The following is a 26,468-nucleotide window of genomic DNA, read 5'->3' as shown; positions in this document are numbered from 1 at the left end:
TGTTGTGTTGTTGACAGTAAATCAGTGAGATAAATCTGGAGAAAGACGTTTTTTTTACAATCGTTGCATCGACAATGCAGATTTAATCTGAGAATGCTTTGAAAGTCTCATTTCCCAACTACAGCGAATGCAGCATTCATGCTCCACATTTTGCTCAACCCTCCGCGTGTCATTGAGAGATAACACGTTAAAATGTCAACAGGCAGACAAAATACCGGAAGTGTTCAATTTGAGAAAATAAATAGATGAATTCCTATATTTACATATATGTGTGAGTGTTTTTGTGTGTTTGCGCGCGCGTATGTGTTTAGTAGAATAAACACGTGTTGTGTCTTCAGTTTTTGTGGAAAAAAAAGAAGAAAGAACTTAATCTGACCCCACTGACGATTATTCTCTACAGTAGAGTTATCATGAGCCATGGTCTATTTTTGAGGTTTTAAAACTGTTTTCCAAATCTCGTGATATCTGATGCTATAGATCCCATAATCTAATCTAAAATTCATTAATATCTATAATATTCAGAGTGTAGTTTTCTATCAAAACCTCACCATCAACACGATATTGTGTGCTTTTATTTTGAAATACAAAACCGGAACATCTGTTTGTGTTCATGTCGGACTTGATGCGCCCGGTGCAAAGACAAAACCCGGGTGTTTTTCACCGCCTGAACACTTTCTGTGCGGGACTGTCTGATCAGCTGTTTCAGCCAACGTGGGGAACGCTGACGTTTTTTTTATAGTTTCTGGCTTTAATCCGCATAGTAAACATTTACCGCCTGTTTGTCACGTCGCTATGTCGAATCGTAAGCGCCCAATACCGGACGAGTTTAGCTCCAGTGACCGCTTCAAAACGCCGGAAAAAGGGGTGTCGGTGGTCCGGCTGCCCGGTTCGGACTTCATGCAATGGGGAGTGGAAGAAACGTGCCGGTATCTGCGGAGTCAAGGTCTTGGACAATGGGAGGATGCATTTCGAGGTTTGTGTTCTGGTTTGACATCAGGGGTTGCATCTAAACCCCCCAGTTTTCAGCTCAGGGGGTTTACGTGTCTGTATGCTTGTTGTTACACTTTAGCTGACATCGGTTATCTTTTCTGTTGTGAAGCCCAGAACATCACAGGTGTTGGACTGCGATATCTCAAGGATGCAGAGCTGGAAAAGATTGGCATAAAGTAAGTGCGTCAGCGCGTCTTAAATACAGTGAAATGAGGAAGATGTGACACAGATCAGTTTCCCCAGCTGCCATAATAGTGGTTTCAAAGACCCAGTTGACTGCGCACTTTTGATATGTCTGACTTTGCCTCACAGCATCTTTTGTTTATCACCTCCTCCCCCATTTTAGGTGTCTCGGTGACCGCCTGCAGATCTTACACAGCCTGAGGAAGTTGTGGCAGATAGACACTGAGCCAAACAAGGTATGAACTTCCTCACAGCGGTTTTTTTTCAAGGCTATAGAGATAAGTATTTTTAAAAAAGAAATAAAGGGCCATAGATGAAGAGAACAGAATGGGTGTGACATGTTGAAAGACTAGTTCCCTCAAACCCATTAAAACCATGATTTTAATGGGCTGCTAGAGAAAGAAGAGGAGGTGTTACTTCCTCTTTACTGCTGCTGTTTGCTTTGCATTTAAATGCTGCTCATCTTTAAAATGGTTTCACAATATGACCCAAGGAAAAGATGTAGTTTCTATTTATATATATATATATATATATACACATATGTGTGGGTTCTCTGCTGTTGTCCTGATGGTTTTGGCACTTCCCTCTGTTGATTGTGAGTGGTGACCTGAATCTCTTTTTGTTGTTATTTGCTTGTTGTCAAAGCCGTTTGTTGTTCTTCTTGCTGTCAGGTGTTCAACGATCCCATCCACGGACACGTAGAGTTACACCCGCTCCTCATCAAAATCATCGACACGCCTCAGTTCCAGAGACTTCGAAACCTCAAGCAGCTCGGAGGGACGTACTTTGTTTTTCCGGGAGCGTCCCACAACCGCTTTGAACACAGCATCGGGTACCCTATCAGTTAGATTCACTGTTTATTCTCCTGGGTTCATCTGTTTGCTGTCAGATACACTTAAGGCAGTAAAAGGGCTGTAAATTCAGAGCTCATGAGGACATTTCTTGATGTGAGAGGATAAAGAGACAGAGTGTGTTTTCTGTTTCTGTTTCTGAGCAGATCAGGCAATGTGAGGGTCCTCATCTCTGCACATTTTTATTTCTATCTTGTATGGAGTAAACGTTGTTTCTGCTGATTATAGGGTGGGCTACTTGGCCGGAGAACTTGTTCAAGCTCTGAATGAGAGGCAGCCAGAGCTCCTCATCTCTCGCAGAGACATCCTGTGTGTCCAGATCGCCGGGCTCTGTCACGACCTCGGTGAGTAATGTCTCGGAAACGCAGCTTTCCAGAGAGGCGGTCAGTGTTTTCAGTCCTTCACCCCAAGACATCAGACTGATGAGCGACGCAGTTTTACCAGTGATTTTTACACACGATGACACAGCAGCCGCTGGTTTTTTCCTTCATTAAAATTTGTGCTTTAAAGTGTTGGTTGGGGTCAGACATCAAGTCATGAAACACCAAAGTCACAAAAACGAAGCTGAGTCTCACACGTTAAGTTGTTTTTTTTTTGTTTTTTTTTACCCTTTTCAGGACATGGACCATTTTCTCATATGTTTGATGGCAGGTTTATCCCAAAAGCACGTCCTGAAATTACCTGGAAGGTAAGACTTTCCTTTAGTTACTCAGCCACATGCAGCCTCTTCTGGTCTTCTGACTAATTTCCTGTTTGTGTCGTCGACATGTCCTGTTTTGTTGAGGTTGTGACTCTTCACAAAACTATTTGGTGACTAAGAGGACACAAAGAAACACTAGGTTTTAAAACTGGAATATACTAGCAGAGACATGAATATCATCTGAATTGCTAATGCAGGAAAGTTTGATTTGTTCGGCCGCAAATTGTGAAACTTATCACATGATCTCCAAAGAGCAGCACCTCCATTATTTCAGTGCATTTAGCTGCTGTTTTAGCAAGATATTTTCCACACAGTCTCTGTTTTTTAGAAAATAAGGGAACAAATGCAGATTGCTGGTTGAGGGATAAGGAGTAATCTCTGGAGACATTTTCTTTGAGAATTACCTGGAAAGTCTTGAGCTACATTTCAGTCGCGTGCTGTAGATACCGTGAAGCTGGAGTACCGGCTTACAGCAGCCCGAAGACTTGCTAAACCCGTAAATATGCTGGAAAGTTCTTCTTATCACAAAGCCTTTAATCACATATTCAGGCAAACTCTTGCCTGAACAGTTTTCCTTTCTTTCTGAATCTTCTTTATCAGAGTTTTTTTTAGTTGATGTTTTTTATTGGCCGTTTAAATTCCTGCCAGCCAGAGCTTCTGCACAAAGCAGTTAACGTCAATTGATTTGATAAGAAAACAGTTTAGGGGTTGAGGTGGTGATTGCAGTGTTAAGGCCGATAAGGACAACTGATAAGAACTACTAAGCCAGCTCAGTAAGTAGTGTAAGTCATGGATTGTGTGATAGTGTGTTTCTGTCTTGGGTAAAATAAGTAGTGATATTACCATCTAAATCAGTACAAGGCCCACATAGCCACACATTCAAAGAGTGTCAGTTACATCAATTTTGCAGGTGTGTCAAACAAAATAACTGTGTTTTATCTGATATCTGTGTAAAGATGGACTGTAAATGTGCCCTGTTGACAGTGTTCGAGAGCCGGGATAAGATTGTGATAGTGATGGAGTACGCTAGCAGAGGAGAGCTCTATGATTACATACAAGAGAGGAGACGACTGCCAGAGACAGAAGCCAGAAGCATCTTCAGACAAATCATCTCTGCCGTTCACTACTGCCACAAGGTTACATGCACACACACTGTACTCTCTGCAAACATGCCACTGGAGTTCAGTCTAAATTAGGGCATGTAGGCACGTGCCGAACGTTCACTTGAGCATAAACAAATGCTGTGCTGCTAAATCCACTAAATCTTAATCGTTATACAGCTGAAAAACTTGACTTCAGTTTTCAGATCTTTCTGGGTTAAGAGTGCATTAAGCTTCGAGTGTTCTTCACAGTCACACACTGACATATTTAGCCTCCTTCTTCCAAATTAGTGTAAGCCTTGGCAAAGGGTCACCTTTGTTTTCTTTGTTTTTATTGTTGTTTTGTACATAAAATCAACCCCTGTGCCAGAAAGCAAGAATTATCAAGGAAATACATAAATCCTATTATTACACATTAGCTTTGAGGAGCTGTGCCTGACAGTCAGCTGATCTAGGTGTGACCCATAGGGTTTTGTTTGTTTTGATTCATCATGAATGCCACACATTAGACTGGGATTATTACCCATCTCCTGCAGCTTTGTAGTGTGAAGGCAGGTGGATTTTGTGCTCCTACTGCCCTCGAATACGGTCCCAAAATAGACATAAATGTTCTGGCATGAATGAATTATTGAATGTGCCTCAGAGGTATGCAGGACACATGGTGAACTTTTCAAGGCTACGAGAGAAGAATGAAAATACTTTGATGTTGTCCAAATCAGGTTATAGCCAGGCCACACACAAAAAAAGAAAAAAATAAGAATTATAATATGATTTGCCACACATATTTAATTTTTCTATGTCTGTGGTGTGCAAGACGGTGTCTAAGTCATGGACCATTTCTTCCACAAAAGTGCCCTGAGGAGGATGTGATTAATAAAACAAGGAGGCTCTTTGAGACGTGCCACTCCACTTCCTGGGTGGCCACATTTATCTACTGGGGCTTTGTCTCCTCTTAAGAATTACTGCCCCCTCAGAGTCAGTGGAAAAACCTGATCCGGCAACAGACTTTTCTTCCCGTTGGATCTTAAGCTCTGTCTCTGCAGGCTCCACAGCTGTCTGCCTCTCATTGGCACACAAGTGCTTAATGCCATCAGGATCAGGATCAAATCATCGTCAGATGAAACTAACACAAAGTGTCTGAAAATGTTTTCTCGAGGTTCTCCAAACTCAGAACCTCATGGTTTGCATTTGATCTGTTGCAGAATGGTGTTGTGCATCGAGACCTCAAGCTGGAAAACATTCTTTTAGACCAAGATTTGAATGTAAAGGTAAGACTGATGAGCCTCCATACGACACCAGCCATACTTATTTTTGCTAAATAAACCAGGGTTTCCTTTCAAAAACAAAATATTTATGTTTAATATTAATGATTTACTTATGTCCTCTGCCAGAAGCGTGCTGGCCTCCGTGCTTTTTTATTTTTATCAATAACAATTACATTCTGGAGATTTGAAAACATTTCGGGAAGCTTTTTGTTCCCATTGCTTCAGTGTTTGGTTTGCTAGAATAAAGCTCCACAGAGCAGTCCGTGGAATATTTTTACACCTCTAAGATAAACTGCAGAGTGCACATTCAGAACATACATTGGGGCAATTTCTACCCGCAGTAATGATAATATTTCTCAAACTATGCACACTGAACCTGAACAAACAGTGCAAGGACAACTCAGGGGATATTTTAGCCCTGTCTGGATATTACTGTCCTTATATGGGAACTGTGCATGGTAAAAAGGGAATGCTGGGAATTCAGCAGGCCATCTTGGCACTAGTGCCATTCGGAGGGTTTTATATATATCTGTATATACATATGTCCGTCTGACAGATAAAGCAGAACACTATGTGCAGACCTCTCAGCAGCTTTTCAGTCATTGCCTACCCTAATCACCACAGGTTCTCCACAGCGTCTGCTGCAGGGAAATGCATGTGTCTGTTATTTTAGCACAATAGCTGCCTAATGGCATGTGTAAGAGGATAGGAACAGTGGGACATGTTATGTAAAATTTTGGGTCTTGGTCAAGTATTGAGTCATGCACTGTGGAGCAAAAGTATTTGCATTATGTTTGCATGACATAATTCAACCATTAATAGACCCATTTACCTTTCAGGCACACTGTTTTAGTTTTACTATATCATAGCCTACAGTGCACATGTTAAACTAGAGAAGCTCAAAGCTGCGTTGAAAAATATTGCATTTTACTTAATGTTTGTAGATGGGATATACATGCTTCAAGAAGCACAAACACGCAGCAGGATTAGGATGTATTCATACTGGACTCAGTTGCTGCCTTAGAATAAATAATAAACAGTAGCTGACTTCATCTTCTGTAAGTGAGGTCTCTGCCTTGTGTGCAATGGAAATTAAGCTGTCATAGCGATTATTTTTAACACCAGAGGCTCTGATAGTGGGCTGGTGTGCATGTTAACAATCTCTTGAGATAAAGAGGAGGCGCAGTATGTTTGTGCATGGCTCCTCGCAGCCTGAAGTGACTGATTGTTCTGTTACGTGAGCGTGAGCAGCCTCATGTTTTTGGCTCCACTTCTCTTTCCTCACTTACACTCACACTGGCAAGTGCTCAACAGACCTATTTTTGGCTTCTTTAAGAGAAATAGCTTTGAGTTGTTTTGCTTTAACCACATGACTTGAAGTCTGCAGAACATGCTCACTGAAAAGGAATCCAGATTTCATGGGGAAGAGAGTGAGTGAATTAATTCAATGAGAGACTCATTGTTACATGAACCATCATGTTATGAAGTTCAATCCTTCTGTGCTGGACACGAGTTGGACCCAGAACCCAGACTGAGGTCTGTCTACCCTAGTGTGACAGGCTGTTAAGTTATCTCAGACTTTTTTTTCACTGAACACAAGTATGTGAACTCACAGATACACATGCTGGAACTGTGTTTTTGTACAATCAGCTGTGACAGTGTCATGAACTTTTCAGCTGTTTTCTTTCAAATTTGGGTTGCAATTTGCTGCATTTTTTTCCATTTGTATGTCCATCGCTTTAATTTACTTTTTGTTTGCTCAACTGTATTGAATAGTGCTCATTTCGATTTAGCGACTCATTTGCTACAGAGCAAGCCCATGTTTTCCCAACATGTAGTTTGTGTGTATGGTAGTAGTGGGAAGGAATGCAAATAAATATAATGAAAATAAGTTATTTTGTATGCTTTTCCCCCACAGCTGGCTGACTTTGGCCTTTCGAATCATTTCCAGAGGGGCACTCTTCTGCAGACCTATTGTGGAAGTCCGCTCTATGCTGCCCCAGAGATAGTAAAGGGGCTGCCATACGAAGGGCCAGAGGTGAGTCAGCACTCAACAGTGAATTTTAGGTTGCTTTTCCCCTGTTTTTCAGTTTGAAAAAACAGCATTTTGTTTTTTACACACTGGCTAGTTTAATATGTTAATCAATGCTCACATCTAGTTTTTTCCTTGTCCAAAAAATGTACAATATGAAATATAAAAGTCCAACTGGCAATTGAATCCAAGGCCATCTTAATATAGGGATTCCTCAACATCCATTGAACTCCACAACCAGTTTAAGAAAGAACTAATTTCCTTAGAACAAGCATTGTATGTAGAAAAATGCGACAGATTGTTGCCCGCTTTAAAGTAAATATCTGAGCACTTGAGATCACATTATAACTTATCTTTCTTTTTTTCTATTAATACTTGAGCAAACTGTGAAAATTATCATATAGATTTAGAATGAGTTGATGATGTAACTGCAACATATCTGGATAAAAAGGGCATTAAAAGACCCTGTAAAATTTCTACTTTTCAACAAGAAATCAACCCTAAAATCTCATTGTTTGGCACTCACAGTGATATAAAGGATGAATAGGGACCTGTGTGTGTGTGTGTGTGCATCCCAGGTCGACTGCTGGGCACTGGGGGTGCTGCTGTATGCGCTGGTGTACAGCAGCATGCCATTTGATGGGGCCAGTCACACCAAGCTCACAGAACAGATAACCCAAGGCCGCTATCGCAGGCCCAACCCCCCCTCAGGTAAACTCTTACAATATCCAGGCCTCTATTAACGTGGTTAATAGTGTCAAACATCATTGCTTGGGCTGTTATCTACATTGTTTGCCAGTTCTGTTGCTTTAAATAACTGCTGTCCCGGTTTCCTCCAGACGCCTGCGCTCTCATTGACTGGTTGTTGACAGTGCGTGTGGAGGAAAGGGCCACAATAGAGGATGTGGCCAACCACTGGTGGGTGAACTGGGGTTATGAAGAGAGTGTGTGTGACTGCCCTTCTTCTCCTCACCAAGAATGCCCTTCCCCTCTGCTGGCTCGCTACATCGACTGGCAGAATCGTGTCGCGGCTGCTGGCAACATGTCTGTCGACCCAGGGTGCATGTCGTCTCCTCAGCTCACTTCTAACTCACTTTACTTCAGCTTTCCTCTGAGGAACAGCAGCGGAGCAGGAGGAGGAGAAGAAGGAAGGGTACGTGGAGGGATTTTGAGCCTCAGGAAGTCACGTAAAGAGAATACAATTCCCCAGACAGCACTCGGGGGTTGTGGTGTTTGTCCAACAGCTGCATCTTCCACTGCAGTTTCCTCCACTTCCAACACTGAAAGAAGGAAACCCAAAGGCATACTAAAACACCAGAGAAGTTTAGATTCTGTATTCCACAGCTCTCCTAAGGAGCACTCTTCCTCCATATTGTCTAACACCGTTCCCCAGCCTTATCGGACACAAACACTGGCTCACACACATGTCGATGCGTTTTCCACAGGCCTCGCAACTCCCTCTACATTCAGCCAGCCTTCATCCAAGATGCCTAAGAAGGGGATACTGAAGAACTTATATGTTGGGGAAACGGGTTATAACTCAACCAATGAAAGAAGAGACTCTGGATTGGGAGTTAAAGAGAGTGATGCATGTCAGTCAGACTCCAACAAGCATCACACATGTCTCCCAGCAGCACAAGATAGTCCCACCATGCACGCAGAAGCAGTAAGGAGACGGAAAGGTATCCTCAAACGTAACGGCAAGTTCTCTCGCAGTCTGGATCTTCCCGACAACCCCATTTCATCTCCCTCTTCAGCCCCTGCAATACTCCCTGAGGCTCTGCTGCAGCTCATGCAGGACAAGGGGGGCGCTGAGGGCCACCGCAGCCGCCCCTCCAGTGTGGTGAGCGAGGACAGCCTCTTCTCCTCTGATTCATTTGATCTGCTGGATCTCAGTGCTCAGCAGTCACGTCGCAGGATTTTCTCTCGCGGGATGCAGCACAGCAATTGCAACTCTGAGGAGAATTTGGATCAGCTAAGAACTGAGGCAGACGGGGTGCGCGAGGACAGCGAGGCACAGAAGAAAATGCTAGTTTGAGTGAAAGAAATGAGAGGAATAGCTGGGCTTAAGTCCTATTCCTTAGTTCACATTTCTGTGATAAAACACGGGCTGTTAATTTGTGAAGACTGAGCTCCACGGACTCTCCTGAGCATTGCACTGCAATAAACAGCATAATTTCTTCATGTGCTGCCTGCACTGACTGACAAATTAAAGTGTAGCCTGTGACGGCTTTACTGTATTCTGGACACAAGCCAATACAGAAGGTGACTCTTGACACTTAAACAGGACCCACTATCTGCCACTGTGACTGAATTCTCTGTTTAATGGACTCACTCACACAATAGATCTTCTTTGAGGATTTTCCTGTTTTCTGCTCTGGCAAGCCTTGAAAATCTGTGTCTCAGTGCTGTGATCAATGAAAGCATCATCTTGGAAATATGACTCTATGCATAGTGAGTGAGTGAAACACACGTATGTGTTTTCAACCACCTGCTTTTTTTGCAAATATAAAACAATAGGACTGTAACTAGAAAAGTTAAGAAAAAGGAAAACTCATTGTTGTCTGTGTGTTGATGACAGGAAGGTGCGATCGAAGCCTGCTTATTAAATGAAACCTGATCTACTGTGCATGAAGCATGTGAGAAAGCAATAAGAGAACCACTCTTTTAATGTTCAGTGTACACACAAAACAACTAGAAATATCACAGTTTCACCTTTTTTCCACCCTGTGGTTTGACTGATGCGGTTGTAATTACAGCATCTTGTTACACGCTTTTCTTCCTCTGAAGTTGAGAATAAACACCATTGATGGTTTACCTGGATAGTATTGTGCTGCTTGGTGGGAACGACTACTCTACTGTGGTGGAAATTCTGCCACTAAACCTTTGTAATACTTCATTTCTTATAAGCCTTATATGAACATCAATAAATGGGTTCAAGCACACTGAAATTTAGTTGCAAGTAGATACGGGGACACATTATGATAACATATCGTATTGCAGCTGTGTTTTCCTCTTATCTCTTTCAGCACCGTGTTCAAATGTTCATACATTGTGGATTCTCACAAGAGGGACTAAGTTGTTTTTTTAGCAGATTCATTGATAAGCACATCTGTGTACGACGACATTTAAAAGAGTTATAAAACTTTAATATGTTTTTATTTCAGCAAATGCTACATAGGGAGTGGAAGAGGCTGAAGTGTTATTTTATTTATTCCTCACAGTTTTGTACTGTGCGCAGTTTGCTCCTTTGCACCAACACTCACCGTGTGACGAGCAGTTCAATAGCTTTGCTTTTTACAGTGACACCACCTGTGCTGCTGTGGAAGTTTAAGGTGATGTTTGCAGTAGATGTTTCCTGTTTTAAATCCGTTGTTTTGATACTGTGAGAAAATGATTCTGTTTGTGTGTGTTCTGCTATTTCATTCTGTCCTGGGGGGCAGGGAATAAATTATGTGAATCTGAACGTTTCCAGTTGTTTCACTGGTGAGTGACCAGAGAAAGCAGCAAGAGAGGATTTCCTGTGAACCAGAATTGTATCAGATGCGTGAGCTTTTTGTTCCAAAAAGCGTGACACAAGACAGAGAACTGAGGGAACGTTTCAAATGAAAGACATCGAGCCATCTGTTTGACTTATATTCCACATTCTGGCTCATTTTGCATAAAGACGAATTGACAAATCAACTGTGCAAAGTTTTCAAAAAAATCTATTCCTTAACATAATCCTCTTGTGTTGCAGGCCTGTCCATCATCACCGTGAGGTAAAAACCTTGTAACTCAGATGTACTAACCAAAGCCCCATACCTCATAAAATCCCCTCAAACCTGATTGGACTCAGTGGCAATCGGATCGGATTAATGGCTAAATTACAATAAAACTGAGTTATTCAGTTCATGTAGAAACGGATCGGGTTACTCGCGATCGGATTAAGACCCGGGATAACCCGATCCAAATGCCCACTGAACGTGCACATAGACGACAGTGGATCGGATCGAGCGTTCTGCGCAAGCTCGAGTTTTTTTCCTGCGATCGTCACCCGGAGGTCGAAGGAGACGATATTACTGTTGTTGTCGCCGCCGACAGAAAGAAACAAACAACGCGATGGAGAATGCGCCGTTGGGCATCACGTCTGTGCCATAACCAGCTCACCACAGATGTAGAGGGACGCAGCTTCATCTCGCTCTTCGTTCGCCATCTTTCTTGAATGCCTGAGTTTGTTGCTGTTGGTGGTGAAGACGCCAACAGGAAGTGGCTCTATTAGCGATAGTTGAAATGGGGACAGCGCCACCTATCGTACCGGGGTATGACATGCTTTGTGCCATTGATTCGATTCATTCACCGCCATATATCTAAGGATAATTACCCTCAGATAAGGAGCATAATCCAGTTAATCTCATCATGTAGACCCACTGAGTGTCTCACTTTGGGATGTACAGGTCCAAGTTTAAAAAAAAAAAAACTAACTTCCCCTTTAAAGAGGCCAGATGAACCAACAGTGCTTGTGAAATCATATCAATTTATCATTATTAACAGTTTACTCATATATTCCCTGCATTGACCGTTAGGTTTTCTTAACTAAAGGTTAAAAACGAACGGTTTTGACTCTAAACAAGTACTTTCCTTCAAAAGTCAGGGGTTGATAACTGAGGAGTGTCATCATGAACATAAAGTATTAAAGTAGTGTGTGGGACCCCTGTCAGCTCTATTGAGAGTTTCCCAGGGTAGCATTGGTTTAATAAGCGAGGACTTTAAAGATGTTGAAGTATTCCAAATATCTCCTGTAATGCAAACCCAGTGGAAAGAGTTAACGGTTAAGCCTTGCAGGCCAAGAGACTTTTCTTTGTGTTCCCTCACGTGTGGATAAAAGTACTGATGAGCGAACAAAGGAAGGCAGACTTAACTTGTAAAAGGGTGCTTACTGGGGCTCGGGCAGTTCAGGAACAGTGGCATTAGAGTAGTGAAATCCCTAATTGCACTCCTGCTGTGGCTACAAGTCCATGAATTAAGCGCATGCACAAGAAGTCTACAAGTGGTTAAACACAACAGAGCTTGAGTTGAAGCCATCTGTTGAAAGGTTAAACAAAGGTTAAACAAAATGTGGATATATTTGCAAGAAATTGTACACATTTAAAAACACAACTAGCTTTACTTTGCAATCCTGTCATGCTGGATGCTGTGCACTGTTATGAGTTTAAAGTAAATTAGAATACAGTAATGGAAAGCAGGATGTATTTGTATGTAGATTTGTAAGTTTGTGTGTGTTGTAATTCAAGAAAAGTGTTACCTTTTCAGTATGAAAATGTCCAGGTCTAAAGATTCCACAACGTGGAGAAGAAATGACCATCGACTTTCAGCACAAGAGTGACATCAGAAGAAGAATCAAACTCACATAGTTTGGCAGAATATTGGATCAGTGACCTTATCTCAAGCAATGGTGAGAAATGGTGCCATCTTATGGCCATTTGATGTCATTGGCCAAGACCATGAACATGCACAGCATAAAAGTCGGTTTGCTGATTTTAAGATTTGTAACAAACAAGATGAAGAACTTGTTCAATAAGATTGTTGAGCATGTGTTAGTTGGCACTGTTTGTGTTCATAAACGGACGAGGTGGGTCCAGTTTTTGTCCTACAAGTGTTTTAAAGAGCAGATTGTTGAATGCATGTATTAAAGGAGAACTCTGTTATTTTTAAACCTAGACCTTATTTCGGTCATGAAATACATTCATCTACTCACAGAGAACAGTTTGGTGAAAGTCAGCGTCCTTCGGAAGATATTTAGATAACTGGAGATCCATATAACGGAGTGAACGGGGCTTAGACGATGCAGCCTCTAAATAAGGCATTATCTGTCTTTATTTCACCAATACTTGAAGAATAATGAATGAATGAACGTGTACTATAGCACTGTCAGTTCATAGCTGCTGTGTAGTTGTTATTGGCGGCTATCGGGGGGCTTATAGAGGGCTTTCTACACACTCGTCTACTGGGATGACGTCATCGCCGCCCGCCGCTGCAGCACAGCTCATTAGATCGCGATATTTAGATCGCGAGTTATCTAAATATCTTCCGAAGGAGGCCGACTTTCACCAAACTGTTCTCGGTGAGTAGATGAACGTATTTCATGCCAGAAATAAGGTCTAGATTGTTATGTGTGGCCAGGTAATGGCACACCTGGAGTGTTTTGGTGTGCTGATCTCCCCGCCCTCTCCTTCCTCTTTGTAGTCCTCCACAGGCCAGTAGGCAATTGGTAATCAGGTCGAGGATAAAGAGGGAGAGGAGGAAGGCTGCGGTCTCTCACTCTGGGGGCAGCAGCCACATTGATGGTTTGCTTTCTTTTGATTTAATAGTCAACCCTTATTATTCATCTGTCTTAGATGGCAGAGTTTTTTTTTCTTATTTTAGTTTATGTTAGTTTGAGTTGGAGACTGCCGGTAGTCCTGTTAGTTTTTGTTTCAGGTTACATTTGGGTTTTTTTCAGTAAGTGGGGAAAGTGCAGGGTGCGACGGCCCACTCCGTGGCTGGCCCTGTGTTTCCCGTTTTGTTCCTTTTGTTCTCTTTTTGGTTCATAACTTCATGGGTTAACCATTAACTTTTTTTTCCCCTTTTCCTTTTCAGTGGCAACTTTTTAATAAATCTTGTCCTTTTTGCAAACCTTGTGTGGCGTCCTAATATGTTACGGTCTCATTGAGCCTATGTATTATTTTAATTTTATGAGGCCGTAACAAGGTTTAAAAATACCGGAGTTCCTCTTTAACAACAGACAGAGCCACCCTGTTCACATTACCATAAATATCTTTTAATGAGCTTCCTGTAAAGCTGGTTGGACAGCCAAATGTCATCTGTACTGGAACCAAATCAGTCAGGACTTGTCACACTTGGATTTTACGTAGTTCTTCTACTATATTCCTTTTATTCCTCATAACTTTACAACTTACACTGTGTTAAATAATTACAAAGCAATTAGTTTTTATTCTACTTTTGAAACAGTTGTTTTTTAACATTTAGATGCTCTGGACTCATTGGTCCTCATGCAAGAATATTTTCAGTTCATGTCTGTTATCGTGCAATGTTGAACTCATAATGAAAAAAAGACTAGTTTTTCATCCATTTCTGTAGTATGAAGTACTTCAGATTAAGTCATTTCAGTACTCAGTTAATAGATAAGTGCTTTTTCTGCAACGGACATCAGAGACTGCAGTGGACCCTTCATTTTGGACAATGAAGTGTCTGCAGTTTAGGGTTTACTTATGAACTGACAAAGCAACTCTTAACTTCATCAAAAAATGTATCAAGGTCATCAAATGAATTAATAATGGGTAGGATTTATCAACGCCTTAAAAAAAGTGGATGTGGCTGTCAGAGAAGGAAAGCTGGAGCTTTGTTAAATGCTTTGCAGAGGCAGAAAGGAATGGAAATGTCATCAAACCATAACAACAAAGTTAGTTTCAGTCTTATACGTCTCTGAGCGCTCTGCCACTGTGATTATGAATAAATATACTTAAAATCTTATATAATCATATAAAATGATCTTCCTGGTTTGGTGTAATGTCTCCATGTATTAGGAAATAGCTGTTGTTAGTGATAGAGATCATCACTTATTACACTTTGCATTTATCAGTGTCTCACTGAGTCTGATTGTAATATCATACAGGTACAACCACCAGCTGTTTATCAGCTTGTCATCACTCTCCAAACAAATGAACAAGCTGGATTGCAGCCATTACGAAAAGACACCCAGAAACAACACACATATCATGTGTGTGGATCACTTCCGTGATCCATAGCACAGGCAGAGGTGTTTGCATAAGCTGTGAATACAGGCGGACCTGAGCTTGACAAACAATAGACTCTTATTAAATAAAAGTCAAACGTGATGAGCAATAATAGAGACAAGGCTGACCAGTTCTAATAGGTGTGGCCACACTATAAAATGCTGGTGTTGTTCTGCACCAGTCTGACTTCATCACCTGCATTAGACAAGGTAATAATATTTGTCTGACAGTCCTGAATTATTAAACTAAAACATGTCAGATCAACATTTATTATTTCCATGTGAAACTTATTTACGTTTCGACAACTTCAACAGACTAAAGACAATACTGCAGCCGCTGCCAGAGAACAACAAGGATTGCAGAGTGAAGGAAACCTGTAAGTCCCTTAAATATAAAGGAGTTTAAGTATGGCAATATATATTCCATTAAAAAAAAAAGTATATTTGAGGTTAGTCTTCTGATTTATTAGATGGCGTTTGTGATTTGAGTGAAGTAATTTTAAAAAAAGACGAAAATCAATCATTTTGATTAATATTCTATGGAAAGCCATTACTTTTAACTTAAAATATTACTTTGAAAAAAGGAAAATTTGAAAAAAGAGAACTACTTTAGAAAACAAACTCTTCACATAACAGCTTTTAGTAATGATTATGTTTTACAGGCCCTAATGTGTCTTATTTCCTCTTTTCTTCAGAAACTGGTGCCGACCAAAAGAAGATGGCAACTGAGTGAGTGTTGTGGTTGAATTATGTTTCATTTGCCATTTGATTCATTTCTAAATTCTCTTTTCTGCTTTTTTTTTTTCTTTAGCACACCCAGAAATGACCGCAACCCAGGAAAGGTGATTTAACTTTGTATCTCTGTAGCTTTGAAAAGGGGAAATGAACTTTGTATCTCTGTAGCTTTGAAAAGGGGAAAGTTAAAACAATCAACAGACAAACAGAAAGAAAGAAGCCAGGATCAGTTAATGCTACAAAATCACAAAACTGAACTGTTAATGCCTACTAATATTTATTGTACATGATTGCTTGACTACTTGAAAACAGAAATGGGATGCTAAAGGAAAAGAAAATTAACTGCAGCACTGAATAAGAAACATAGCCCAAAGAGCCACAGGGAGCTGTGTTTACTAAACAATTACTGTCAAATGAATGAAGAAAGACCAGATTTTAGTCCTCACCCAGAGCCATTTATAGCTCTGCATTCCCTTGTACATTCATAGATTACTTCCTCATCACACATCATTACTAAAGTTTACTATCAGTCTGTTCAGCTGAGTTTGTTTCATGTTTCAAAATTATTCAAAATAATTTTTCTGTGTGTACTCTACTGTACTGTACTGTACATGTACTGTGTCTTGTTGTTTTACCTTCTGCTGCCAGGTGTTTAATGACTCCATCCATGGCCACATTGAGTTACATCCACTTCTGGTCAAAATTATCGACACACCTCAGTTCCAAAGACTGCGAAACCTCAAGCAGCTTGGGGGGTGCTATCACGTTTACCCTGGAGCATCCCACAACCGCTTTGAACACTCAGTTGGGTGCGTTCTTATGTCATCATAATAAAAACGTAAAGACAAATATAAAAGCACCAAATGAAATCAGTAAAACTAAAGTAAACAGTGTGCGCATGTGTGTTGTATCTCATAATACAGGGTGGGGTACTTAGCAGGAGAACTCGTAAAATCTCTGAGATCAAGGCAGCCAGAACTTGAAATCGATGATCGTGACTTCCTCTGTGTGCAGATTGCAGGTCTTTGCCACGACCTGGGTGAGTGTAACACATCATTTCCACTGCAGTGATTCAGCTTGCAAGAGAATTTACAAAGTACCCTGCTTTTCTCCCTTTTCAGTGTCAAGTAAATGTAACCAAATTATATATCGCCGGCACACAAGGCACCAACAATATATATTTATAGCGGACACACGTAGCGTGATGTGATAAGATATAAAGATTTATCCGAAAGTTCTCACTATCTGAATAAGCCTTATTTAACCTCGTTTTAGGGTACCACCTTCAGTTGAAGGAAAAAGACAGAATCTTACGATTCTGGTATGTTAAATTAATAATCAATGATTAATTAATAACTAATAAATTCCAGTCTCATACAGTCGCTACTCGTGAATTCTCGTTTTGTTGGACTCACACGTACGTAAAGAACACATACACAAAAACCGGTTGATTTTATATATGTATGAACCATTTATTAAAATGACATGACCAAAGACATTAAACTTAAGACAACAGGAGAAATGCCTTGAATATGGATGATTATATAAGAAACACTTAGTGAATTGAAAAGAACTAAGGGGAGGGGATGGATGGATACCGGAATAATTCAAATAGTCTAGGTTTGTTACTATTTGAATTCAAAGACTAACAGCTTGGGTTAATTTATCATTTTAACAGCAAATTCTCTCGACACCCACCGCATACCGTCTGAATGTAAGAACAGGGCAAATCTTACGGTTAGGTCAGCTCCGAACCACAGGTAATCGCCAGCGGGTCCCACTGGGTCTCTCTCGGTTCCGCGTCTCGCGGCCTTCGTTGTGGTTGACTTTCAGAGACTGGACCGGTCGCTTTCCTGGCTTCTTTCTGATAGCTTGAAGACGGGGTATGTCGGAATTCACGCAAATAATGATAAAACTGTCCAAGGGTCGAGTTGGTTTTGGTTGCTGACCAACTCCGATGAGGTGAACTTAAATTCACCAAAGATTGACAAAACGGTTGACAAACTGAACGCTGGCTCCTTTTGATGATCAAAAACATGTGAGGTGTCACAGTCTGCCCTATCAGTGTGTGTTATGTCACAGTTTGTTTAATCATGTTATGTTCTTGTCATATTTTTCCCCTGTCACGTTCAGTTCACTCAAGTCACCTGGTTAATTGTTCTCAGCTGCACCTCATGTCACTGATCACTCCCCTCACAGTATTTAGCTTCCTGGTTTACTTTCAGTCACTGCAGAATCCTCACTATATAAGTCTGGTTTCATGCCTCATAGCCTTGTTCATTGTATTCATAGCCATAGTCTTGTTATGTCATAGTTCTGTTTTATTCATAGTCTTGTAATCGACGTTAATCATAGTCTTGTCTTATTTCTTTCATAGCCTTGGTTTTGTTAACATGAAGTATTTTTGAATCCGTCTCGGCCGTGCTTTTTGTTCCTGCTGTGCTCCCTGTTTTTGTGTGGAATAAACCTTGTTTTTGTGAACGAAAGAGCTGCATCTGGGTCCTACCTTCCCAGCGATCGTGACAGAAGGATTCTGTCAGAAATGGACCCAGCAGTTCTGGCGCAGCTACAGCACCGACTCGCCGCCCTGCAGAAATGCTTTGCCGAGGGCGGCGACATGTTCGAGTGGTGGTCGCTGTCAGGCCAGGTCCTGCAGGTGTTCCGCTGGGGACGCGGTCCGGGGAACCCCGCACTCCAGGCGGTCTGGGAGGGAGTGAGAACAATCCACCATGAGGCTTTGGTGGAAGTGTTCGGCGCGGATTTGGACGAGGAGTCGTACGCTCTCCGCGAGATCCTCCTCTCCCCATTTGCCTCCCCCGCTCCGTCTCCCGACATCGCCGCTCCGGCCCAGCCCGCTGAGATGGCCGCTCCGGCTTCTTCCACGCCTCTGCAATTTTCTTACAATATTCCGTCCATATCCTGTTCAAGAACCTATGCGATAACTCACTTTTCCTCGCGGTTTCCGGAGTTTGATTCGCGGAGGCGGGGCATGACGTAGCCTACGCTACACTTTCAGCCAATGGTATGCCTGAAACTGTTGTGACGTCTGCCTGGGCGTATTTTGTAAGGCGACCTGCAAGAAGAATTCGACTCCTGCATTCCGCCATCTCATAAATATTTGTTCAGAGGATTCTAAAACACCATAACTTGTAAAGATATAGCATAAACTTAGGATATAAAGACAGCAAAAACAACATAACAAGATGGTTATGGATCTCAAAATTCAGATGGACATCTGTAAAGTTATGACATATGAATAACGAACCAACAAATGTTATTTGTGTTAAACACAGAATACAATAAGAAACCGCTGGCGCATTGGTTAATAGTTGCATTATTTCATATAAATGTCACATATGCAAGTTTTCCAAAACAATATCCTCCGTATCGTTCTATGTGCGATCATGAAAAAGGTTTTAAAATGCAGCTTGTGATATCACTGAGAACATGAAAGAACGTGTACAAAGATATAAAGCATATTTAATACAGTTTCAAGATTCAGCTAAAAAGTGATTATGGGTGAGATACTTTTGAGAGGTCCATGTAGCGGCTGTCTCTGTCTCTGTCACCATTGTTTACTTTGAACCATATAGGGTCGGAAGGGTCCTGTTCTGGTTTTCCCCAATACTCTCCTGAGAGGGTCCGTTGTTTGTTCAGCTTAGTTAGTACTAAGCTATAAATGCATTTATCTAAATTTATGGCACAGGTCTGTGGAAAGAGGGGCTGAGAAAACTCCCCCAAAATGCTTTTGTGGGCAAAGATTGTTGTAAATTTCTCTTCTTTGATGTAGAAATCCCCCATCTGGTATTTCCACACTGACCATCCCCACAAAAGAATGTTGAAGTCATTTAAAATCTTATTAAATTCCACACTTGAGTTTGCTACATAAATGATGAATGACAATATTTTTATCTTCATTTATTTCAATCCCTTGCACATTTATAAATCCTCAAACAGAAATATTTCCCATTTCTCCATATTTAGGACATGGACCCTTTTCTCATCTATATGATACGATGTTTATCCCAGAAGCACTCCCAGAGGATAAATGGAAGGTAAGAGATAAAGTGCCACTCCAGCTATTATTAATCCCCTAAAAACTCATTTGTGTTCTTTCATAAAAGATGGCCTTAACATTGCTTTGCGTATGGCTCTGCACTTTCCTCCTCATTCACTGAATTTCACCAGTGAAATGTAGGAGTTTCATGCCTTATTTAGAGGCTGCATTGGCCTTGCCCCGTTCACTCCCATCATAATATATGAAGATATATAAGCGGCTCTCGATTGATCTAAATAGCGTCCAAACGACTCAGAGTGACACCAAAATGCTATCAATGAGTAAATTAACACGTATATATACAGCTAGAAATATGTCCAGGTTTAAAAAAACGGAACTTTACCTTTAAAGCAGCACTGAATGTCTGAATATCAGGATGCTGTCACAAGTTGTGACTATTCAAGTTCTCTTATAAATATACTGATGAACATGTGTATCCTGCAGCATGAGCATGCTTCTCTACGCATGTTTGATTACATGGTGGAAGCCAATGGTTTGAAGTCAGAGATGAAAACATACGGGTTCAAAGTGGAAGAAGACCTGGTCTTCATCAAGGAGCTGATTCTAGGAAAGCCTTTGAGCACTCTGGAAAATGATGCACCAGTTTCTACAAAAGATAAATCTGTAAGAGTATTCTGAAATCAATCACTTTGATTTTTGCTGCAGATGTCTAAAGTCTAATGCTCAATACTGTCATCTCCACAGTGGCCATACGAAGGTCGACAACAGGGCAAGTCCTTCCTCTATGAGATTGTGGCAAACAAGCTTAATGGGATCGATGTGGACAAATTTGACTACTTTGCCAGGTGGAGTTTGCTTAAAACTAAAACAGTTACTGATGTAGAGCGAGGAACTTCAACTGTGTGTATTACTTTCCCAGAACAAGTACAATATCACCCTTTGAAGACTTTTGAGTAAAGGTTTTATTTTTATTGATGCATTTGCTCCCTCTGTCTTTTCTCAGGGACTGTCACCACCTTGGCATCCAGAACAACTTTGACCACCTGCGGTACTTCATGTTTGTGAGGGTGTGTGAAGTGGATGGGCGGAAACACATCTGCTGCAGAGACAAGGTGTTGACCCCTGCTTTTTAAGCTAAAAAATAAGAGGTTTATCTGAGTGGGTGTTACTTAATCAAAGGCAACAATCTTCACAGGAGGTGGACAATCTGTACGACATGTTCCAAACCAGGAATCGTCTCCATAAAAGAGCCTACCAGCACAAAGTAAACATGAATATACAGATTATGTGAGTACCTAGTCTTCCCATGTTGGTACTATACGTACTATATATATATACTATATATATATATATATATATATTTATATATATATGTTCCTGAATGTTTTTTAAAAAGCTGTTGATTTCTATCCAGGATCAAGGATGCTTTCTTAAAAGCTGATCCATACATCAAGATCAGTGGATCAAAAGAGGAGATGTTCACTCTCTCAAAAGCCAAAAATGACATGGAGGCCTACACCAAGCTGACAGGTCAGTGGATGCCAAATTCAAAGACGAATTGAACCGAGAATTGATTATTTACAAGTTTTTGGTAAGTATCACAGCAGGTATAAGCAGCAGGAGATCAAGAGAGAGGCTTGACCTCTGGAACATAACGGAGCAAGCTGGACATTCAAAGGGGAATCAAATAGAGTGAGTTTAGACAGAGCCGGACAAGAGTTGAGCCATGAACTGGACAACTTGAATCAAAGCAGTACTTTTCTGATCCTTGGCCCTCTCAACCAAGTAGGTGATAAAGACCTTGTATCTGGCAGACCTTGTAAACAGATTGGTCATTGATATTCATTTGCACTGGTTTTGATACAGTTTTAATAGTGCAAACAGACCAAGGTTTCAACACTTCTGTGTCTGTGTAATGAAGAAACAGTAGTGTTGAAGTGTTTCTCTGTTTGCACTATTGAATTGCATTAGAATCATTGAGTTGAGCCCTGTTAGACTTTCAGCTTGCAAGACTTAACATGAATTTCGTGCTGAAACCCCAAAGAATTGCCCTGTTCTCGCTTGTTTCTCTCGTAAGTGAAGTTTCAGGCTAATAAGCTGTTGCTGAAACATTTAAACTTGTTTTGTCAGCTGGATGAGAAAGTGAAAGTGTGTTCAAGCAGAACTACGCTTGTGCTTGGAAGCCATGTGCTTTCATGGGTTGGGCTGTGATATTTGTTCTCCAGTTGTTGTTTTTATACTTACACCTACCTGAACAAGTTACGAGTAAACTGTTCTGCAATATATTAATAGTTATTATACACTTATATTAATACCACTGAAGAAATGTTGACCTGTTCTTTTGTTTACTAACTTGTCTTTCATTGTATTTCTGTTTGCTTTGAAGATCAAGTGTTTGAAAAAATACTCCACCCAGACCTGCATCAAGATGAACTGATGCCAGCGAGCAATATTCTGAAGAGGATCATCTCTCGAGACTTGTACAAGTGTCTGGGTGAGGCCAAGGTGTGTCAAACATTCAAGATCAACTTTTTTAAATGGGGATACCAATTGCTTTTGCTACTTATTCTTTTAGTGTATATGAAGACTTTGAAAGATTTAGAGACTGACACTCAAAGACATGACCCAGAAGTTCTTCTTCAATTCAGATCCTAAAACTTGACATACTGGACTTTTTGTGGCTTATTAAGAACGATGCACTATACTTAATTCTTTTAATTTTACAAGCCAATCCAATATCCCAATCCCACGTCCCAACATATGTTGTATTTGCACATTTGGACTGAATCACAAGCGCATACAATCAATGACCTAAAAACTGAGACACATGTTTGAGTTTCACCACACATGTAAAAGCAAATCATTAGAGTAATTATACATAATTGCCTAAGTCTAAGGCATTCAAATATAACTTAGGCATTTATGCTATTAAGCTAAAAAATGGAGCTTCACCACGAGGGAATGGCAGGAATGCCAAAATATCACATCTCAAAATTGGTTTCAAGGATTTCTTCGGTATGAAAATGAAGTGCAGAATGTAGGGTCGGGACTCAGTCCATATATTTAATTTGGTCATTACTGGGGAAAGTGGAAGTTGTTTAGTACAATCATTAAAGTTGTAAACATTTGAACTGAAGATAATGTCTTTTTTTAATGAATAAAACACAGAAGAAACAAGATCCACCAGGAGGGCAAAATGAAGAAGAAATACCAGAGGTAAGAATAAGAAGAGAGTGAAGATAATAAAACAAAAATAACAATAAAAGCAGTAAACTAACTGTTCCATCTTTTAGGAAACACTTACAAGTTTGGCAATGGCCATTCCGGGTCAGACACAGCAAGACTTTGAAGTTTGTGTGAGTTTTCTTTCTTATTGGATGTACAACACTGATCTTAAAATCTTTAAATTCATAAAAGAAAATCCAGCAAAATGATGTGATTTAGTAAATTCTTTTCTCAACAATTCAACTTCCACGTGCTTGAATCTTGATCACTGCTTCTTTCTGCTATATTTAGCATGTGATGGGAAAGATGTTTGTTTACCAGAGGCATTATTCATTTGTAAATGTAAACACAGGTTTCTCTCCCACACTTCTCTTTTAGGTTGCCACTTTTGACTATGGGATGAAAGACAAGGATCCCATCAAAAGCGTCTATTTCTACACAAAGAGTGACCCTAAAATAGCAAAACCCATCAATGAGAACCAGGTGACAAATACAGAAAACAGTGTTTGCCGTTTGTCACTCGTGTGTTTTTCTTTGTGTAACAATCTTTGGCAAGATTACAGTTCACAGATTCATGTTGTCATCATTTTTGTCAGGTGTCAAGGCTCCTCCCAGAACGCTTTTCTGAGAAGATCATCAGGGTCTACTGGAAAAAGAGGGAAGATGACACTGAAGAGTGGAAAGAAGCTCAAACAACGTTTGAAGACTGGTGCAAAAATAATGACTTTGAGGTAATATTTGGGCTTAAGTTGTTAAATATAGTACAGAAGTTCTTTATACTCAGGCTGGAGCTTAGACGCAATTGAAATGCTTTAGTCAGTGCGGTTACATGCAAGCCATCAGATCGGATCAATGGCTAAATTACAATAATATTGAGTTATTCAGTTCATGTAGACACCTTAATCTGACAGGAAATCGAATCGGATCGGGTTACTTGCGATTGAATTAAGACCCAAGATAACTCGATCCAAATGCCCACTGAACGTGCACGGAGACGACAGTGGATCGGATCGAGCGTTCTGCGCATGCTCAAGATTTTTTCCCGCGATCGTCACGCGGAAGTCGAAGGAGACGATATTACTGTTGTTGTCGCCGCTGTAAGAAACAAAATAAACAATGAGATGGAGAATGCGCCGTTGTGCATCACGTTTGTGTCATAACCAGCTCATCACAGATGTAGAGGGACGCAGCTTCATCTTGCTCTTCCTTTGCCATCTTTCTGAATGCCTGAGTTTGTTGTTGTTGTTGGTTGTGGAGAAGACGTCAACCGGAAGTGGCTCTGTTAGCGATAGTTGAAATGGTATCGTACCGGGGTATGACATGCTTTGTGCCAGTGATTCGATTCATTCACCGCCATATATCCGAGGATAATTACCTCATGTAAACCCACTGAGTGACTTAGAAGCAATATGGTAAGAAGAACAGACACAGAGCAGTTTCACATTTCATATCTGATTAAAAAAGAAAAATAAAACGAGGATCACTGATTCATCCACTTATTAACTTTCAGTCCTTGGTGGTATCTTCTAACAGAGTTTTTTTTTTTTGCAATCCAACAGTTCAAAAACACAAAATGATCAAAACGAAGCAAATGTTATCAGCTACAGTGGAGTCTTTTCCTGCTGAAAATAAAAATAATGCATACCTCTCATTGGACACATTTTGCTTCTACTCATGCATTTGTTTTTTCTGTCTTTATTTCAGCACAATGTGTAACACAAAGAAAATGGCTGAGGATTAAAAGGAAAGGAAACAATCAGCTGCTCTGTGGTGAAATCTAATGAAAAGCTTTAGCAGACTATAGTGACCAACACCATGAATGTCCAGAAAGAAATGACGTGATTGTGTAACAAATTAATTGTTTCATATTCAGAATGTGTTCTATGTACTCTGCATATGTATTTAGGGTTAACTCGGGTTATGCTTCCATGTTTCTTTCTCGAGAAGTAAATGAAACCTGCAAACTAAAAGACCGCTGACTGTGGAAGCTGTAAACCACAGTATAAGTCTGTCATTTACTGATATTATTAATCGTGTGTTTAGCTGTTATGAATATTGAGTGGATTTTTTTTTCTTATCATTATTTCAATGCTAATTAAGTTAGTTAGTAAAGGAGGTTAGGTTTGTCCATCTGGTTACTGGTAGAATCATTTATTTTGGTGGTTTGGTTTAGAATATTCTGCATTTTATCACGTTGAATCAATATAAAATACATTCTTAATCATTTAGAATAGATCATTTATTGGTACTACAATTAAACTATAAATATATAAATTTTCATGTTGTCACAGTAAATAACTCAAACTTGCTTAAAGCTGGTTGTGGTAAAGACAGAGATGGTGTGTTGTGTTGATTGTGTGAACATTCATTATATTCTCGTACATAGTGGGTCTGTTAATGGGAGCCTAGCAAAGGTTAACAGGAGTGTGTTCCTGTTTAGATGGTTTGTAAACATATTATAAGGTGTCTATTTTAAATAAAGTTCTTATTCTCTCTATTTTGCATCTTTGTGGAGTTAAACTTTGCTTAAGGGTAAATTGTAATTCAGCATAAATACTGTTTTTATGAAATTATCTCAGATCATTCGCATGCCAATTTCAATATTACGCCCTTGTTGCTCTACTTTCTGTTTGATTTATTTATTTAGAATGAATTTTTTCATTTTATCAATTCTAGGAAACAACGTAATAATTCCATCGTTCATATTAGGGAAAAGCGATAAAATAAATGTACTATCTTCTAAAGTTTAAATTCTTATCAGTCATGCAGCCCCTTCAGGTGCAGATGGTACTGCTGTCATTCATTCTGCAGCAGGACAGCTACACATAACATGCACAGAGGAGCCCTGGAGCAGATAGCCTGACCCTCACAGAGCCCTGAAGTAAACATCATATAATCAGTCTGGGGCAACATGAAAAAGCAGAAGCATAAATTAAAAACTGTGTATATTTCTCCAATATGAGCAGGGAAATACAGAAAGTGTGTGCAGGTGTAATTTGGAGAACAGCTGCATTTTTAGAGACAGAAAAACTCAAGTCATGTACAAAACATGCAGTTTACCATTTAGTACCTATGGACAGTCTTGGGATTATCATGAACATCACAAGGCAGATACATGACAACGTGGACCATCTGTTATATCTGGATTGTCAGTCTGTCAGGTGGTTCTTCCCCCATACCAGTGAGGATATACTGTGTGACTGCTATGTGATGATCCCCCATCACACAAAATCAGGTTTCATTCTACTTCAACTCACTTGTTAACTTAGCTTGTGAGTGTGCAAGCAGAACAGATAGAGCCAGAGAGTCATGGATGACCATCCACGTCCATCATCTCTGAATTTTGCTTGTAGTTTACTCCTTATCCAGACTTTTAAGTGCTTTCTTTATTTTAGTTCAACTACACAGTTTGACTTTGTTTACAGATGAATTATTCTATTTTTCCTTTTGCATTGACTCTAAATTTTCCCACACAGCTTGTTAAAAAATTCCGAAATTTTAATAAAAATAATCTCATTGCAGAACATTATCTTTCATCTTTTTTTCCTTTCTGTTTCAGCATATCATGTTATTTGCTGGTAGAGTGTCTGTGGTG

At 40.3% G+C, this 26,468-nt stretch overlaps 2 protein-coding genes and 2 long non-coding RNA genes across 5 annotated transcripts; all 4 read left to right on the top strand.

Annotated features, from left to right (window-relative positions):
- The first annotated feature begins 748 nt into the window (after window positions 1-748).
- On the top strand, window positions 749-22,310 carry LOC140271304 (deoxynucleoside triphosphate triphosphohydrolase SAMHD1-like). Its single transcript, XM_072366463.1, has 13 exons — window positions 749-973; window positions 1,100-1,166; window positions 1,337-1,409; window positions 1,845-2,005; window positions 2,253-2,368; window positions 2,642-2,712; window positions 20,132-20,290; window positions 20,393-20,493; window positions 20,652-20,760; window positions 20,844-20,935; window positions 21,063-21,178; window positions 22,035-22,153; window positions 22,251-22,310. Exons 1-13 carry the CDS (start codon window positions 793-795, stop codon window positions 22,308-22,310), a joined length of 1,425 nt encoding a protein of 474 aa, XP_072222564.1. The 5' UTR covers window positions 749-792.
- LOC140271580 (NUAK family SNF1-like kinase 1) lies at window positions 3,467-10,587 on the top strand. The gene is made up of 6 exons (XM_072366851.1): window positions 3,467-3,497; window positions 3,709-3,860; window positions 5,027-5,092; window positions 7,008-7,127; window positions 7,700-7,832; window positions 7,961-10,587. Coding segments are annotated over exons 1-6 (1,671 nt in total). The 5' UTR covers window positions 3,467-3,496; the 3' UTR covers window positions 9,160-10,587.
- Window positions 15,591-19,667, top strand: LOC140271581 (uncharacterized). Of its 2 annotated transcripts, XR_011907854.1 has the most exons (5): window positions 15,594-15,630; window positions 15,707-15,737; window positions 16,279-16,439; window positions 16,554-16,669; window positions 19,615-19,667. It is a non-coding gene; the product is annotated as an uncharacterized lncRNA (long non-coding RNA). The 2 variants fall into 2 exon arrangements; XR_011907855.1 differs by lacking the exon at window positions 15,707-15,737 and having other exon boundaries at window positions 15,591-15,630.
- A 1,147-nt stretch (window positions 22,311-23,457) lies between the features above and the next one.
- LOC140271582 (uncharacterized) lies at window positions 23,458-25,368 on the top strand. The gene is made up of 2 exons (XR_011907856.1): window positions 23,458-23,604; window positions 24,578-25,368. It is a non-coding gene; the product is annotated as an uncharacterized lncRNA (long non-coding RNA).
- Window positions 25,369-26,468: the final 1,100 nt, after the last annotated feature.

Source organism: Leuresthes tenuis, unplaced genomic scaffold, assembly GCF_036924035.1.
Source record: "Leuresthes tenuis unplaced genomic scaffold, fLeuTen1.0.hap1 SCAF_16, whole genome shotgun sequence".
NCBI lineage: Eukaryota > Metazoa > Chordata > Actinopteri > Atheriniformes > Atherinopsidae > Leuresthes > Leuresthes tenuis.
Note: the sequence above shows the minus strand (reverse complement) of the source record. Positions and strands in the feature narration are given on the sequence as shown.

Bases quoted from the DNA above. Each gene is read 5' to 3' on its own strand.
- LOC140271580 (XM_072366851.1), top strand. The intron at 3,861-5,026 runs GTTACATGCACA...GATCTGTTGCAG, and splicing joins CCGTTCACTACTGCCACAAG to AATGGTGTTGTGCATCGAGA. The intron at 7,128-7,699 runs GTGAGTCAGCAC...TGTGCATCCCAG, and splicing joins TGCCATACGAAGGGCCAGAG to GTCGACTGCTGGGCACTGGG.
- LOC140271304 (XM_072366463.1), top strand. From the start codon at position 793: ATGTCGAATCGTAAGCGCCCAATACCGGACGAGTTTAGCTCCAGTGAC. The intron at 21,179-22,034 runs GTCAGTGGATGC...TTTGCTTTGAAG, and splicing joins GGCCTACACCAAGCTGACAG to ATCAAGTGTTTGAAAAAATA. The intron at 22,154-22,250 runs GTGTGTCAAACA...TGAAAGATTTAG, and splicing joins AGTGTCTGGGTGAGGCCAAG to AGACTGACACTCAAAGACAT.